At 38.2% G+C, this 14,909-nt stretch overlaps 1 protein-coding gene across 1 annotated transcript in view; it reads right to left on the bottom strand.

The window, feature by feature from the left end:
• The window catches only part of CLVS1 (clavesin 1), a gene marked incomplete at both ends in the record, with an annotated part of 90,717 nt that extends 80,112 nt beyond the window's left edge, over positions 1-10,605 (bottom strand). The window contains 2 exon segments of the mRNA XM_084282850.1: positions 10,153-10,550; positions 10,552-10,605. Coding sequence (XP_084138976.1) covers positions 10,153-10,550; positions 10,552-10,605 — 452 coding nt within the window.
• Between the last annotated feature and the right edge of the window lie 4,304 nt (positions 10,606-14,909).

The raw sequence follows: 14,909 nt of genomic DNA, 5'->3' as shown, positions 1-14,909 counted from the left end.
TAATAAGAAGATGCTGGAAAAAGGAGAAACATCCATTGGCAGCTGCATTACACGCAGACTGCCACTTTCCCCAGACTTGCAAAGCTCTTTTATTAAAACAGAACTGAAAGCTTTATCAGAGTGAAACTGAATTTAGACTGCAGTAGCTAGCTAAAAGTGGCTTACATGTAAATGAGAACCTAACAAATGGAATGATTTCCTACCATCTCTCCCTAGGTCAGAGTTTATTCCTCCTCCTTTTTTATTGCAGTTTTCAAATGAATTTTCCAGTGCATTTGGAGGCAGGATTTTTCAGCATCCTTTTTCTCATTCAATACAAATCACATTTCTCCTTTTATACTTACACAACAGAGGGATAGGATTATCCCTGGGAAAACAAAGCAATGCAGTCTCATTCAGAAACCTTGCAAAGCGAGAACAGCTTAGAGGATCACAGGTCCAAGATAATAGGGGAGGATAAGGGTGCCTTAGATAAGGTTATAGTGTTCTGGTGTGGACTTTTGCGGTCTGAAATCCTTATACATAAGCAATGCACTGTATTAACATTTACCTCAGCACTGAAGGAGTTAGGGCACCACATGTATCCGTAGATTGATCTGTGCGTATTTAACGTACATGGCTAGGATCACTGGCCAAGTTAGTAGTCACCCAGGTTGGGTGTCCAAGAACCTCAATGAATTAGACAGCACCTCAGCCATGCTCAGACAACATCCCTGGATAACGAGGGGGGCATGTATGAGGGGGTGTGGGCCCTCAAGGTGGGGGCAGTTGAGTCAACCTGACTGCTCCTGCTTCTGTTCTTCTGCACTCCTGGGTTACTGAAGCTTGCTCTGATGTCCCTCCACCTACTGCTCAGCTATGCTTCTCACTTTAGACAACTGCGTATTGAATTTGCTGTGGAAAGAAGCTAGAATGGAGAAAACAGTTAAAGGACTAGCACTGGCAAGGCAGCACATGCTTCTTGTCACACCATGTAGGTAGCATTATGTTCATTCATTTTTATTTTATTTTTTTTTTATTTTTCACCTTTATTACTTCATTCATATCTAAATGTGTAGTGGGCTTATGTGGCAAGGTTTTGGTAGCAGGAGGCCATAGGGGTGATTTCTGTGAGAAGAACCTATAAGGTGCCCCTTGTTAGTCAGATAAGGGCCCCACTGCTGGCCAGAGATGAGCCAATAAGCAATGTTTTTTGTGCCTCTGGGAAAGCCAGTTTAACAAAGGGAAAAAATCTGCTGCACACAGCAGCTGGGAGATTAAGGAGTGAGAAGCAGCCCCCAAGGTCAGTGCAGCTGGAGGGCTGGAGGTGCTCCAGGCAGGCAGCAGCATTTCCCCTGTGGCCTGTGGAGAGGCCCCTTGTGAATCAGGCTGTCCCCCTGCAGCCCATGGGTCCCACATGGAACAGATCTCCATGGTGCACCCCGGTGGAGCAGGTGGATGTGTGCTGGTGGAGGCTGAGGCCCATGGAGAGCCCCCACAGGAGCAGGCCCCGGGCCGGGCCGGAGCTGCAGCCCTTTGGAGAGGAGCCCACTCAGGAGCAGGGGGTCTCCTCAGAGAATTCATTTCCTCTATTGACATGGTATAAATCCAGGGAAGCTGAAATTATGGTTTTGTGGAAGGGAACACGGGGCTGTCTATGGGAAGGATCAAGGAAGGTGTGAGAATGGCTTATAACTGGAACACAGTGAAGAAAACCATAGTGGTCTAAAAAGGTTAAAAAAGTCTTGAGCTTCCTGCTTCATTTATTTGTTTGTTTATTTTGTCCTGTTTTGTTTCAACTGTGTGTCTTGTACATAAAAGCATGAGAATTTTTCTGTTAGATCAGATGAACGGTCCCTCTGGCCCCTGATCTTCATCATGGCAGTGGCCAGCAGCAGGTCCCTGACAAGGGGTTTGACACACTTTTCAGGCTGGCAAGGTTAAAATAGAAAAGGTATTGATTTGCCTTTTACAAGAAAATACTACTTCTTATGTATATTGATGTCTTAACTTCAAAAATATGGTAGTCCTTTCACTTGTCATCACTGAATTTCTTCCAAGGACATTAAGGAAGTATTTTTCATTGCATGCTTGACTCCTATTTCATAAAATCAAATTAATGTTAAATTCAGAGAAAAACATTTAAAATAAATGGCCTGATTTAGGATGATATATAAATCGATAGCTTAGAATTTTAGTTTCAATCAAATCCTAAATTTCAGTCCTCTGAAGATGTATTATGGGATATTACATATATAATCCACATCCACTTTTTCAGATAGATTGTTATTGATCTGTATAACAACATAACATTACTTGCTGCTGTGATTTAAACCACATATATGAAAGACAACTGGCACCACATATGTTAATGAATACACAGACACACCATACACTGCGTGTATGCAACAGAAAAGTGGTAACACCTTTCCAGAAGGAAAAAGAAAATCCAGTAAAGATATTTGCATTTTACATTTCCCTTAAAAATGAGTCTTTGCTGCTGCAAGGTTGCTCAGCATGAGCAGAAAATAGGCAGTTACATAGAAAACTGCCAGCAGGAGGGTAACCAGCAGACTTTGCCCTCTGTCCCCTGCTACAAATGGACCCTCCAGGACATTTCCAGAGCTGAGATTATCATATTCTGGGAGCAAGGGACAGTTGCTTTTTACTGCCTCTGTGGTTGCTGCACTTATTAAAAACAGCAACTGTGAGACCGCATGCAGAATTTAAGACAAGACTTTCCTCTTCCTTAAGGAGTGATTTCATTTTCTTCCATTTTCTTCTATATAGGGATCATGTCTCCTGTCTTGGCATATTATACTGCTCCACCTTTTTTGTTAGCTTACCCATGACAAAAGAGCCAAAATATCTGACACTGAAAATCTCTAACAATTACAATTTTGAACTAATGTGTTTGAATAGTTTTAATCTGCCATCCTTCCCCCAAGCTTTCACCTTTCTCTAATCTGTTAGATTTTGAGGTGCCTGTGGCAGACAAGCATTTGTACCACTTCTTTCATGACATTATCAAGAGCATCCCAGGGGTGCATGTTCAGAGCACTCTTAACAGTGCAGCTGTGGGACCTGACATCTTTCTTATCCTCCCAAGGCAGACAAACACCCAGAAACAGAGCAACTTTGGTAGCGGGGAGGTTTTACCACCATGTGCTGTTCAGCCATTTCATTGAGCTCAGCACACCCCACACCACGCCCATGCACATCCTGTCCAAATTCATGTTGTCCACTGTAATTTCTCCCAGACCACACAAAGCCTGCTAACAGCTGCAGTTCCCAAGCATCCTCTGGGGCTGCTTTCAAGCTACTGGAAGTGGAGGATGCTTGACACCTACAAGAGAGTGGTGAAAAAAGCAAGTATTTTTATGTAAAATGCAATTGACAGAGAGGCTCTGAGTTCAGAATAAAGAATCTAAAATAAATCGTGGTCTGGGGAAAATATATATCAAAGATCATTAGAATTTAAAATTTTTAAATGTACTTAAGGATTCCAGCTTGATATCTCCACTTGTCTCTGATGCTTCTACTGTATGTTATCTATTAAATAGTCAGAGAGTTCCTTTTTTTTTTTTTTTTTTCCTCCCTTGACTCTTGGCAGTCTGTTCCTGCTGCAATGCATGAATTTGCCTTAACTCATTTTAATTAGGTTGACAAGTTAGAAACTCATCAGGATATCAGATATTTAGAAGATATGATTTAGGAAAAGCTCTGACAAAAAGTATTCCAATCACTTCTTATGATGTCTCACCTCAAAAAACTCCTATTTATAAGAGCATTTGTGGATACCAGTTGTTCTCAAGGTTCAAAGGCACAAAGAACCACATGGGATGTCATATTGTTTGGCTTTGTACTATTCTGTTGATACAGCCATGTTATAATGTTCTTTTGCCGAACCAAGCTATAAGGATGACAAATAAAGCCCACAGAGGAGCATGGGCCATTTTCTAGGGGCAATGTACCCCTTCCTAGCACAACATTATACAGTTTCTCTTTTCTGCCACCCAGACATAAGCCCTCACACAAAATTTTGGTCTTTTTAGACAATCTGGGAAGGAAAGGGTGTGCATGTATATGCATGTGTGTGTGTGTGTGCATGTTTCTCTGCATGTATTTTTCTTAATCATCTGTCTTCTCTGGTTCATAAAGCTTGGGGATTGAGTTTGGTTTCTTTTCTCCATAGGAGGGAGGTGGCACAGAGCCACTTTCAAGTTTGCCCTTCATTTCCCTTTGTTATCCTGCAGGCCAGCTCCAGCAATTGTCTGTCTCACCCACTGGCACTGTCCTTCACAGCTCTTCACTCAGTCCTCATCCCCGTACCATTCATTCACCTTCTCTTCCCTCTCAATATGTGTTTGATTGCCCTACTCCTCACCCCTCCTCCCTATTGATTTTTTTTTTCCTTTCAGTCAGGATTGTCTTGTTCTTCAACATATGCCTCATAACTTTCCCAGCTGTTGTTGTTCTTCCTCTTTTTCAGACATTTTCTCTCTCTTCTTTGATTCCCTTTCCAGCTCTGTCCAGGACTGTCATTTGTGTATGTCATCCTTCTGTCATTCATACAGACTACAGCCGCCTTCCCAAACCTGGCTCCCACAATAAACTGTACTAACTGAATTAAGTTGCCACCTCCAAGCAAATTAAAACATTTTAGGACAGAGCTTATTTCTCCTCTTCTTTGTCCAACATTTAATTTGCACATCTGTTACTCCTTGAAATGAGCATTCTGCATATGCTACACTTTCTCTGCTACCCCGAAGTCTGCTACCATTTCAAACAAGCTCAGTAATGTAGCAATGTAACATGAAATATTTTTAATATATTGTATCTCCCAAATATTTCTAATACATTGCATCTCCCGACACAGAAGCAGTATCTCCTAACTAAATACAAAGACTTGCTGTGTAAAAATCATTCTGATATTAGGGCTAGTCATATTTCAGCAGTAATCTCTCATAATAAACAGCTATGAGGCTGAGTTATTGCCAGAGTTTACTTGTGACTGTAAATCAGTCTCAACAGATGTTTATTCCTTCATATTCTATTAAGTACCTGAGATTATCCTTGAAATATGTTGGAATAATCAGTATCTGAGACATATTCATTCATACCAAAAGGATCTGCTGATGATAACATCATTGTAACTACACCATTTATTAGCATTCTCAGCAAGGAGGTGATTTTTTCTATCACAATCCTTTAAAATATTTACAGCTGTTGGTTTACCACTATGTCAGAGCATTTCCTTGCCTTTTAGCCTAACTCAATACACTTTCCTACAGAATGGTAAGTATCTGGCATTTGGGACTGCCTGGTTAATAAAAGAGAATTTATAGCTAGCAGCTGACTCGGGAATGCACGCTGTAAACAGAGAAGCAGTTTTCCCCTCTGACTTTCTTACAGAATTTTTGGAGGTATTTGACAGTATCTAACACTTGACAGTCCAGTTATGAATAAAGAAATTAATTACCATTTTGCCATAAAAGACAGTGGGCAACCTTCTGGCCCTGCACCCCAAGGTCCTATTTGCAGAGGGTCGGTATGCAACCCATGTGTCATGAATGGAGAGAGTCCTTGTGCTCGCTCTCTACATAGAAATAAATTGTACTCTGGCTGAACAACCTTGAAGGAAATATCTTTACTTGGAAGATTAATGAACTCCTCCTGAATTACTTGTTCACCCAAAGCCCCCATCTCCCAGGTGTACTAGCCAAGTGAGACAGTAGCAGACCTAGGAACAGCTGTGGTAGCTAGTGAAGGGCTTCCTTAAGGTAACAGCAGAAAAAACACTTTTATCTGGCTTTTTTAAAATGTTCGGTTTCACTCAAGGTGCATCAGAGGAGTGAGGGCTTAGGTTTGGTGAGACTGATGGAATGATAAACTGTGAGAATGATTGTTTGTAATCTAGAACATCACATCACACACTTGTTTATGTGAAATCCTGGTTCATATCTCATCAAAACTGTCTGTTTGTACATTTGTTTCACAAACTGATTTTTTCATAATGCAAATTAGTTCATCAAAAAGATTCTGTCAAGGTTGGTTTGACATACTTACCTGTCATTCATACACTGTGATTGTCAGTTGCAAATAGGTTGCTCTGTAAGGTGTGGTAATGTCATGACTTTGTGGGTTTGGGGTGAGTTTACTTCTTATAGTTGGATTATTCTGCGTCCCTGGCCTATGTGAATGGTGGCACTCCCCTGCATGGATTCACTCATGCACAGTAATACATGTCAATATCTTTTCTCTCCCTCAATGTGAAACTAATCTGAACTTTCTTCTTTATCCATCTGCTCATCTTCACCTATTCAATACCACTGAAGTCTTCCATTCTGTATCATATTTGATTAATTTTAATGAATAGATTCAGAAGCTACTATATTGGAATAAAAGAGAAAATGTAGACGTTATCTTTAAGAAAACTGTCTAAAAATAGAACAAAACTATATCGAAACAGAATATGCTAAATGAATGAAAACCTGGCACAATAGTAAATTTCAGGTAGTGATCTGTGGGTACAAATTATCATTCCTTGTGTTTTTTTCCTAGTCATCAAGGAGGTTTTGGTCAAAACAATAATCACTATCTTTTTCAATGATATGGAAGCAAAAAATAAAGTTCTTGCCAGTAAACTTTGCAGATATCACAGAAACCATGCAATGATAATTGATGAGGAGGACAGGTTTAGCTCTACAGAAGAGCGTGAATCACATGCTAGACTCTGCCCCCGTTATAGATGAGAATGTATGACACATTTACCAGTGGTGTTTGTATTTTGGGAAGCAGTAACTTGGAAGCAGATCTGAGCTGAACATGAGCTCAAAATATGACAGAATAGCTAAGAAAACAGTGGCAATCTTGTACCTAAAAGAAGGGAATTACTAAAGAGAAATGTGAGATGGTGCTAACACATGATGTTTTCTTAGTGAAAGTTTATAATCATTTAATCTGTCAGCACATTGACAACATTAAAATGATAGGAAAGGACCAGAAAAGAATGATGCAAAGTATTAGCAATCTAGAAAATATTCCTAATTCTGAGAGTAAATAAATTCCATCTATTTAAGCTTTGGTAATATATAACAAATATATTGCAAAATGTTAAGTTAGGTTGTAATTTGCAGTACATTGTTGTGTTGACTGCCCACAAATATTTTCTTACCTTGTGGACAATACAATGGTAGTTTTGCCCTGAAGGAGAAGGAGGTTAGCTGTTTTACATTCAGCATGGTCAAAAGTGAATGTGAGGACCACTGCTGTAGAGTAGCTAATGTACTAATTTGTTGCCTGAGAGTAACTTCCCTACATTGCAGCATCCTCAGTGAATTCAAAAGCAGGTTAAAAGATTAGATGGTTAGGACACAAAAATGGAAACATGGGAAGCTGACATATTTTTGTGGTCTCTTCATATTAACAACATCTGGTAGCTAGAAGCTAAAGCTAGAAACATTGATACTGGAAACTAAAAGCTAGTTTCCTAAAGATATTAGATCTATCAGTTGCATTCTTGAAGCTAAAAATAGAGTGTTTCTAAAAGCTCAGGCAAAGGTTTTGTCTTTGATAGAGGAAATCTCTTAAAAATATTTTGAATCTGGTTTATCCAAGCAGTGACATTACACAAATAATGACATTTCCTTTTAAAAAATCAATAAATTTGTAAGAAATGCCTGCCTAGCATATGGTCTATATACCCACCATATTCCCAGGGATATAAATGATATAAATCTCTGGGCTGAAAATCAGTTTATGGATTCAAGCAATGCTGATATTAAAGTTTTTTGTTGTTGTTGTTGTTCTGGTTTGCTTTGTTTTTGTTTAATTAGCATTTCTTTATGAATCATCCTTTTTAAATTATGCATTAATAATAAAGAAAGAGATGTCACAGCCAGTTGGAAATGAGAATAAAGTTAGGAAAAGCATGCTGAAGGCTGAGCTCTTACTCTTGCTTGTCAGCATCATAACATCAGATGAGTTGGTTGCACTAGTGTTCAGGTAAAATCTAAACTTGTCATAAACATCTTGTCATCACTGTAGACATATCCATAGAAAAGTTGTCCAAGAAACATGTGTGTTAGATATAAACAATAGCCCTTTTTACTTTTACTTTTTGAAACAAATATGCACGTGCATTTTTTCTGTCCAATAATGTGTTTTTCTGCTGCTTAATAGGATATCATGCTCATCATTTCAGGTTCCTTAACATCTTTTACTCTTATTGATGTCTTTAGGCAGTAAAGAAGGAGCAGATCATACATCTGCGTTCTTAGAGACCAAATCCTGTTCCTAATTCATACCTAAAGCACTCCTTTCCCAGACCTCAAACTCACAAGTTGCAGTGATACAAAAGCTGACAAAAATGACACTTCTTGTCATTTGAATCCAGACAAGAGTTGAATTTCAGTGGAAGAAGTGAGGTAGAATTTGCATGGGATTTTTACTCAAGAAAGTATATCCTATCATAATAGCCTTGGACTTTCTTTGTTGAAAGTTAATATTATGTTTTCAGAAACAAGGTATCTTTGGGTTTGCATACATGCACATATACATGTGGAAACATGGACTTTAAGAAAACTTGAGCCAAAATCTGGTAAGACTCAATTTTCTGTCCAAATCCCTGTGCAGGAGCCTTTGACAGAAGCATTCTCAACTTTCCCAGAGCAGGACCCGATGGACAAGGTTAATCATATGGATTAATTTTGTTGAGGGATCAGAAACCTGAAGCCAGCTCTGTATAATACCTAAATCCCTTAATACAACCAGCAGAGCCACAATGCTTCTGTCCTCTAAAGCTGATGATTTCTATTACTTTAAAATACCTGCTTATTCATCTTTCTTTTCAGCCCAAGTGCTAAAGGAAGGGTTTTGTGGTTGGAAGAAAGCCAAGCTCACAGTTCAGAAAGTCAGGAGATAAACTACTGGCCTCATTGTACTCAGTAGGACTTTTATCGCTGGCTTCAGTTCTTGATTTCACCAAATAGTTTTCTATATGCAAAGCTATATTTCTGTACATCTGTTTGCTTGATCTGTGCATGGAAAGAAAAATAGAAGCACTTCTGAACAGTTTTTGCAGGGACATTAAAGGTTTACCCAGAAAACAATAAGCATGAAAAATTACAGGCACATGTGTACTGTTCACTAATAATTTCTATAATGAAAATGCAAAGCTCTAATCTATTGACTCCTAAAGATGCAAGACACTGTCACGGGCAATTTTAGACTGCAGCAAGGCAAACTCCTACCTGGAAGTTGTCAGAATTTTTGATGCTCAAGACCTGAATCTGAATTTTTTTTCTTTGCTCTCATTTTTATTAAAGATCAGCAGAACACCTGGCAATCACAACAGCTGAATAAACTTCATCTTACTATGAATGCGGGGAAAATGGAATGGAATAACTTCTGACAAAGGGAACAATGTGAACATGATATTTGGATACAATCACCTTTTCTCTGTATAACTTAAAGTAGGTAGTGAAAGCTGTTTAATCATATTAACATTTAAGAATATGATTTTATAATAATTAATGGGAGATATCTTAGTTCATTCTCTGTAAATAAATGACCTGAAAAGAAAATATACCTTGCATTAATCTCCCATTTATCAAACTAACAAGCGTACACTAGCTAGAGAGTGTAGAAATTATGATACAATTTGAGAAAATCTCATAACAGAGGTTATAATTCCTGCAATCATTAAAACCAAAAAGTATCTGTTTAGAATTCTAAAGATAAGATAAATATGGTCATTTCCTGCTGCACCAGAAGAGCTAAGAGAGCCACCATATGCTTCAAGACATTTGCTTTCTGTCAACCTGTTAAACTAATCTATGATATTACTGAAGCAATTATATAATAGGTATTAATGTATTTATAGCAAGCCAACACTATCTGACTAAAAAATTTCAGTATTTATAGAAGCAAAACAAAACAAAATAAAAAAAACCATGAACTACTTATTTGATACTATGAAATACCCTTGGATCTGAATGATGTTATATCTGATGAATGAGAGGTGATCAAGTCAGGTAAAAGTTTTAGTGAAATGGACTTATTATAAAATATTTTACTGGTGGCTTTGCTTCTTTATGTATGGTCACAAACATTCATTTACAAGTTGAGTGTAAGTGTATGTAAAAAGATAAGGACACTATCTACATTTACCTACTCTGATCCCAGTTGGCTGCAAAAAGCAGAAGAATCTTCCTGCCACAGTGGTCGCGATTTTCTAGCACTCCTGGGAACCCATCAGTCAGAGCCCGTTTGATTCCTGGATCATCAGCCTTGAAGTTTTTGAACATATCCAGATTTAATTGGCGGTACTGGAAGTACTGAGCCAGCAGTCTGAAGGCTTCCGTTTGATGAAACTTCCTGGCTCGGAGAAATCTCAAGATGAAGGCGTCATCTGTACGTAAAAACCCGATGTCAGGCCTCGTGATGATCATGTCCCTGACTTGCTGGATATCCTGATGCAAAATGTCTGGGTTTTCATTCAGTTCCAGGCGGGCTTTCTCTATAGTCTCTGGACTAAGTCCAGCTTGTAAATGGGTCATCTCTGCAAAAATCTGTTTTCCAAATCCTTAACTTCAGATATTTTAGTGGAAGTGCTGATCCCATTCAACAAATGGTCTTCTGTGAGCGTGAGCCATTCAGAAGCTTTTTGCTATCATGCTGATACCTAGCAAATGAAAGTAAAGGGCTTTTCTTATTCCTGCAGAAAGAGTAACAGGCAGTTCATATGTCGTATAATCCATCCAAAGGAAAGTGTTGTTTATTCCATCAGTTTCTAAAAGAAAGAGCAAATACATAAAAGGAAGATTAAATAGGTATATAAAGATTACACAAATGTGTTTCTGAACTTTATATAACCATGAAACTGTTTTGTAGGCTTCATATGTAAGAGGATAACAGCCAAATAATTTCAGAATTTGTGCAATTAAGATAAGACAGTCACTGACAACTTGAACGTATATATTTAAGCTTTCAGAAAGGCAGTCTGATTAATTAACAATTATATATTTTAGCATCTTAGTATTAGAATACCCTTTGCAAAGTTGTTGTCTAAAAGTATGGGAGTTCCCACTTTCCATAACTTCAAGCCCAAGATGACAAAAGCAAAATTGATGATAATTGTTTCCAACACATAACAGAAGCAATATTTCAGCTTTCTAAATATGCAGATTTATACTCATCATAATAAGTCTAACAACTTGTTTGACTTGATTTTATCAGCTGTACTGTCAGCTTGTAGCTTTCCTTGAATTAGCTCCTAAGTTGTTCATAAAACTGTTTAAAAATAAAACAAAACTCCACCAACATCACTGGTGTTTTCTGCTTGGTAAAACATCACTGAAAATATTTCCCATTGAGAGTTAATTTATCTTCATGGGAAATATCCCATGAATAAAGTGTTTGATGAATCCAGTCTTACAGGGTTGTTGTTTTAGCTGCAAAGATATATATTTTACGTCAAATTCTTATTTTCAGTACCTTGTAGCTTTCTTGAATATTTAGTTCTGAATTTCATTTTCTTTTTCATTCTTGTACTTTACCTAGAATTTGTTTTTATGAGTGTTAGAAGTGATGCTTAAGCTGTTATGTATGAGCAAAACGGTACAGTGAATCTCGTACATTTCAGTGACATAATTAGCAAGAGGCTGTCATCGAAGTCTGTGTAGTTACACTTGTGTGAAATAAGATCAAGGTCTGTTCCAATGTGAAATGTGCATGAAGAAAGATCAAGATCCATCCAATTTTTCAGCCATCACAAAAACAGACAAGCAAACAAAATAAAACAAAATAAAAAACACTGCCTAACAAATTTATCTCTCTCTCTAATTTCTGAAAAAGAAAATTTGGTTCTAAAAATTAAAAGGGAATCCCCAAGTGAAAGGCATGCTTTATTTTATTTGAGGAAAGCTGTTTGGAAAGTTATGAATTATTTATAGAACAAACACTGTTTCACTCTGCTGCTCTCCTAGATTCAGTGTTCTCATATCAAACCAAGGGGACAGCAGCAGCCAGAGCATTTCCTAGATGGGAGTGCTCAAACTTACACTGCAGGATGTGGAAGTTAATCAGCACAAGGGAACCTCAATTTCCCTGTTTTGTAAACTTGCATGTCATTGATACAAACTACACTTTAGATGCCACAGCTGCACCTCCAGGATAAGATCCCTAAATTTGAATATATTGTTTCTGCATATTTGCTTAAAGGACATTTGTGGTGTCAGGTAAGAGAAAAAGTCCCCAAGCTTTTCATTCAACAGCAACATGCAGTTGACTTCCCTGTGGGTGGGTTTGCTCAAAGGGACTTTGCTAAGCAGCCTCTTTCAGTATTTGCTGTGGAGTTGGAGATATGTAGAGCTACCTGCAGGGCAGAGTACCCGATGATTCAGCATCAGCCTGGGAAAACTTAGGAAAAGACAGGAAGGCTGTCTTTGCCAAGTCACTACAGAGTGTGAAAGACTCCAGAAAAACATGCCCTGAAGTCTTGAGGGGGCTGCAGGTTACTCAATTCTTAAAGAAATAAGGGTTTTATTAAAGATGGGTTACATGCATAAAAAATAATGCCTTCCTCTTGCCTTTATTAGACCAAATTAGGATAACACTGCTGGTGTCAACAGAATTCTGCTGATGTAAAATTAATGTAAGGCTTTGGAAAATCAGGCCAATAATCTGTGCTTTAGATCTCAAATTAATGGTGGCATTAGCATTTTATTGCATTAATCATGTTTTGAGTTAGAATTGCCTCCACAGAGCTAGTTAGGTGTGCTTAAGTATGACACTGTCACAGGGGGATCAGAGTGCCCAGAGGCACCTGGCTGCACTCGAGGGTGCTCAGTAGAGGAGGGGTGGAAGCCAGGAGCCCATCCGGGGTCTGTGTCAGCTCTGACTCATTCATTATGAATTTGAACACTTTTGGAGCTACTGTGACTTGTGGCTGTTAAATGTGACCTCAGTGTTTTCACCCATTTTGTGAGAGTTTATGGGCGTAAAAGACATCCCTTGCTCTGCTCCTTTTCAGACTCACATCTCCCCTGAGATACTTCTTCGGAAATGAGGCAAGTTTCTGAAAGGTCAACTGCAGGCTGCTCCAGAAGGAAATGGGGACAGACCAAGAAGGGAAAGTTGGATCTCCTTGGATCTCTTTGGATCTCCTCATAGGGTTCCCAATCAGTTAGTGTCAAAAATTATGCTACTTATTATCATCAAATTTTCCAATTGTTTTTACCTTAGTTAAATTTATTAGCACCTTTCATCCGGAGGATGATCCCAAGGTGACAGAGCTAAGGTCCTCTCCTGTCAGACTTTGTTGCCAAAAAGCAATTTACAAATATTTACTTTAACAAAATAAACATTCTAAAATGCATGTCAGAGTTTTCTGGTGGTGAGTTGAGCTACAGGGATGGGATACAGAATCTATAGATTATTCTAATTATCAGCTGGAGCAACCTTTTCACTAAAATGCTTTACTGGCATAATGTTATATATTTCAAAATAATCCAAAATGTCTATGAGCAGTATTGTCACTGTCTGAATCATAACACAAATCATGAGGTTAGTAATCCTGTCTAGCACCATCGACTTCAAGGAGTTTGATTTATATCTGTGGATGACTTAGTTCTCCCCGTTTACCTTGACAATAAATTTAATGCTCCATAGCTACCCAGTTTAATTGTCACTGTGCTTTCTCAAATGGTGCTGATTTATCCTGATTCCCAAAGGTATAGCAGAAGCACCTTCTCCATTTTCATCTCCTCCCACACATGGCAGTTTCTCCTCGTCTGGTGTTGTATATAGCTCTAATCCATCTGCCAGTTTTTCAGGTGTTTACATCTTTGTTCTGCATTTTTTTTTCCAAATGAAGATGCTGGTCTTTTTATTATTATTATTTTTTTATTTTTTTTTCAATTTTGCTACATGTTGGCACACTAGACTCTTTGTTATAGTCTCAACAGCTGCTTTTCTGTGTTGTGACTCTTTGTTCCCAAGGGACTATTTGCTCTCCTAATGTCTTTTCACAGCCACTTACAATAAATCATCCCTTCAAAGGAACAAACCCAAGCTTTAAACAAGGAAAAATAATTAACAGAGGTATGAAACACAATTTATTAATACAGTAAAAAAGGGGAAAATTTTGACCAGAATTGTGGTGTCATATATGATTACAGCTTATTCATATTATTTTTTGTCACAAGACAATGACAAGGGACAGAGAGTGGCTTTAGGAAAAGTAAAATACTAAAGTAGGTTATGGTCTTCAGACAAACAGCTTATATATTTTTTCCTGACCCTCAAAAATAAGTCTTGGTTGATAATAAAATTTATTGCAATACTTAATAATTAACTACAATGAAAATAATATTTTAAGAATGCATATTTAGCACTTTCTGTTCAAAGATCTTAACATGCTTTACTGCTCTCTCTTCAATGGCAGCTTCTGGATCATCATTCAACACCTATCTGCCCTACAGCTGGAAAATTGGCCCAAACTGTCCTCAGTGAACATGACACTTGTCTGGACCATTTTGTTCTTGCCCACTGTGCAGTCTCTGCAACTCCATTTGCCCCTTGAAGGATTGTCCTCATGTCCATTTGGCCCTTCCTCATACATTTAAATTCCAGACAGATTTGAGGGGTCTCTGTCTAATGAGAGTTTTCCATTCAGTTCAAAGCTATACACCACGTGAAAGTTCATTACTGCAGCTTTCAGATGGGGAAGGCTCCGGGCTTTGATCCTCACCTGGTGTTAATAGTCATCATTGTTATGATTTGTTTAATTATATAATTCCTAGATCCCAGCATTCATACAGACATTAGCTCTTAAAATCATGCCAGAAAAGAAGGGAGTGGGCAGGGAGGGCGGGAAAATGGTAGTCTAGAATGATTTCATTTCGGAGTGTGGGTGTCATCTCATT

Source organism: Netta rufina, assembly GCF_964035555.1.
Source record: "Netta rufina genome assembly, chromosome: 2".
NCBI classification, from domain to species: Eukaryota; Metazoa; Chordata; class Aves; order Anseriformes; family Anatidae; genus Netta; species Netta rufina.
The sequence above is the reverse complement of the archived record's forward strand: the minus strand, read 5'-3'. Positions and strand labels throughout refer to the sequence as shown.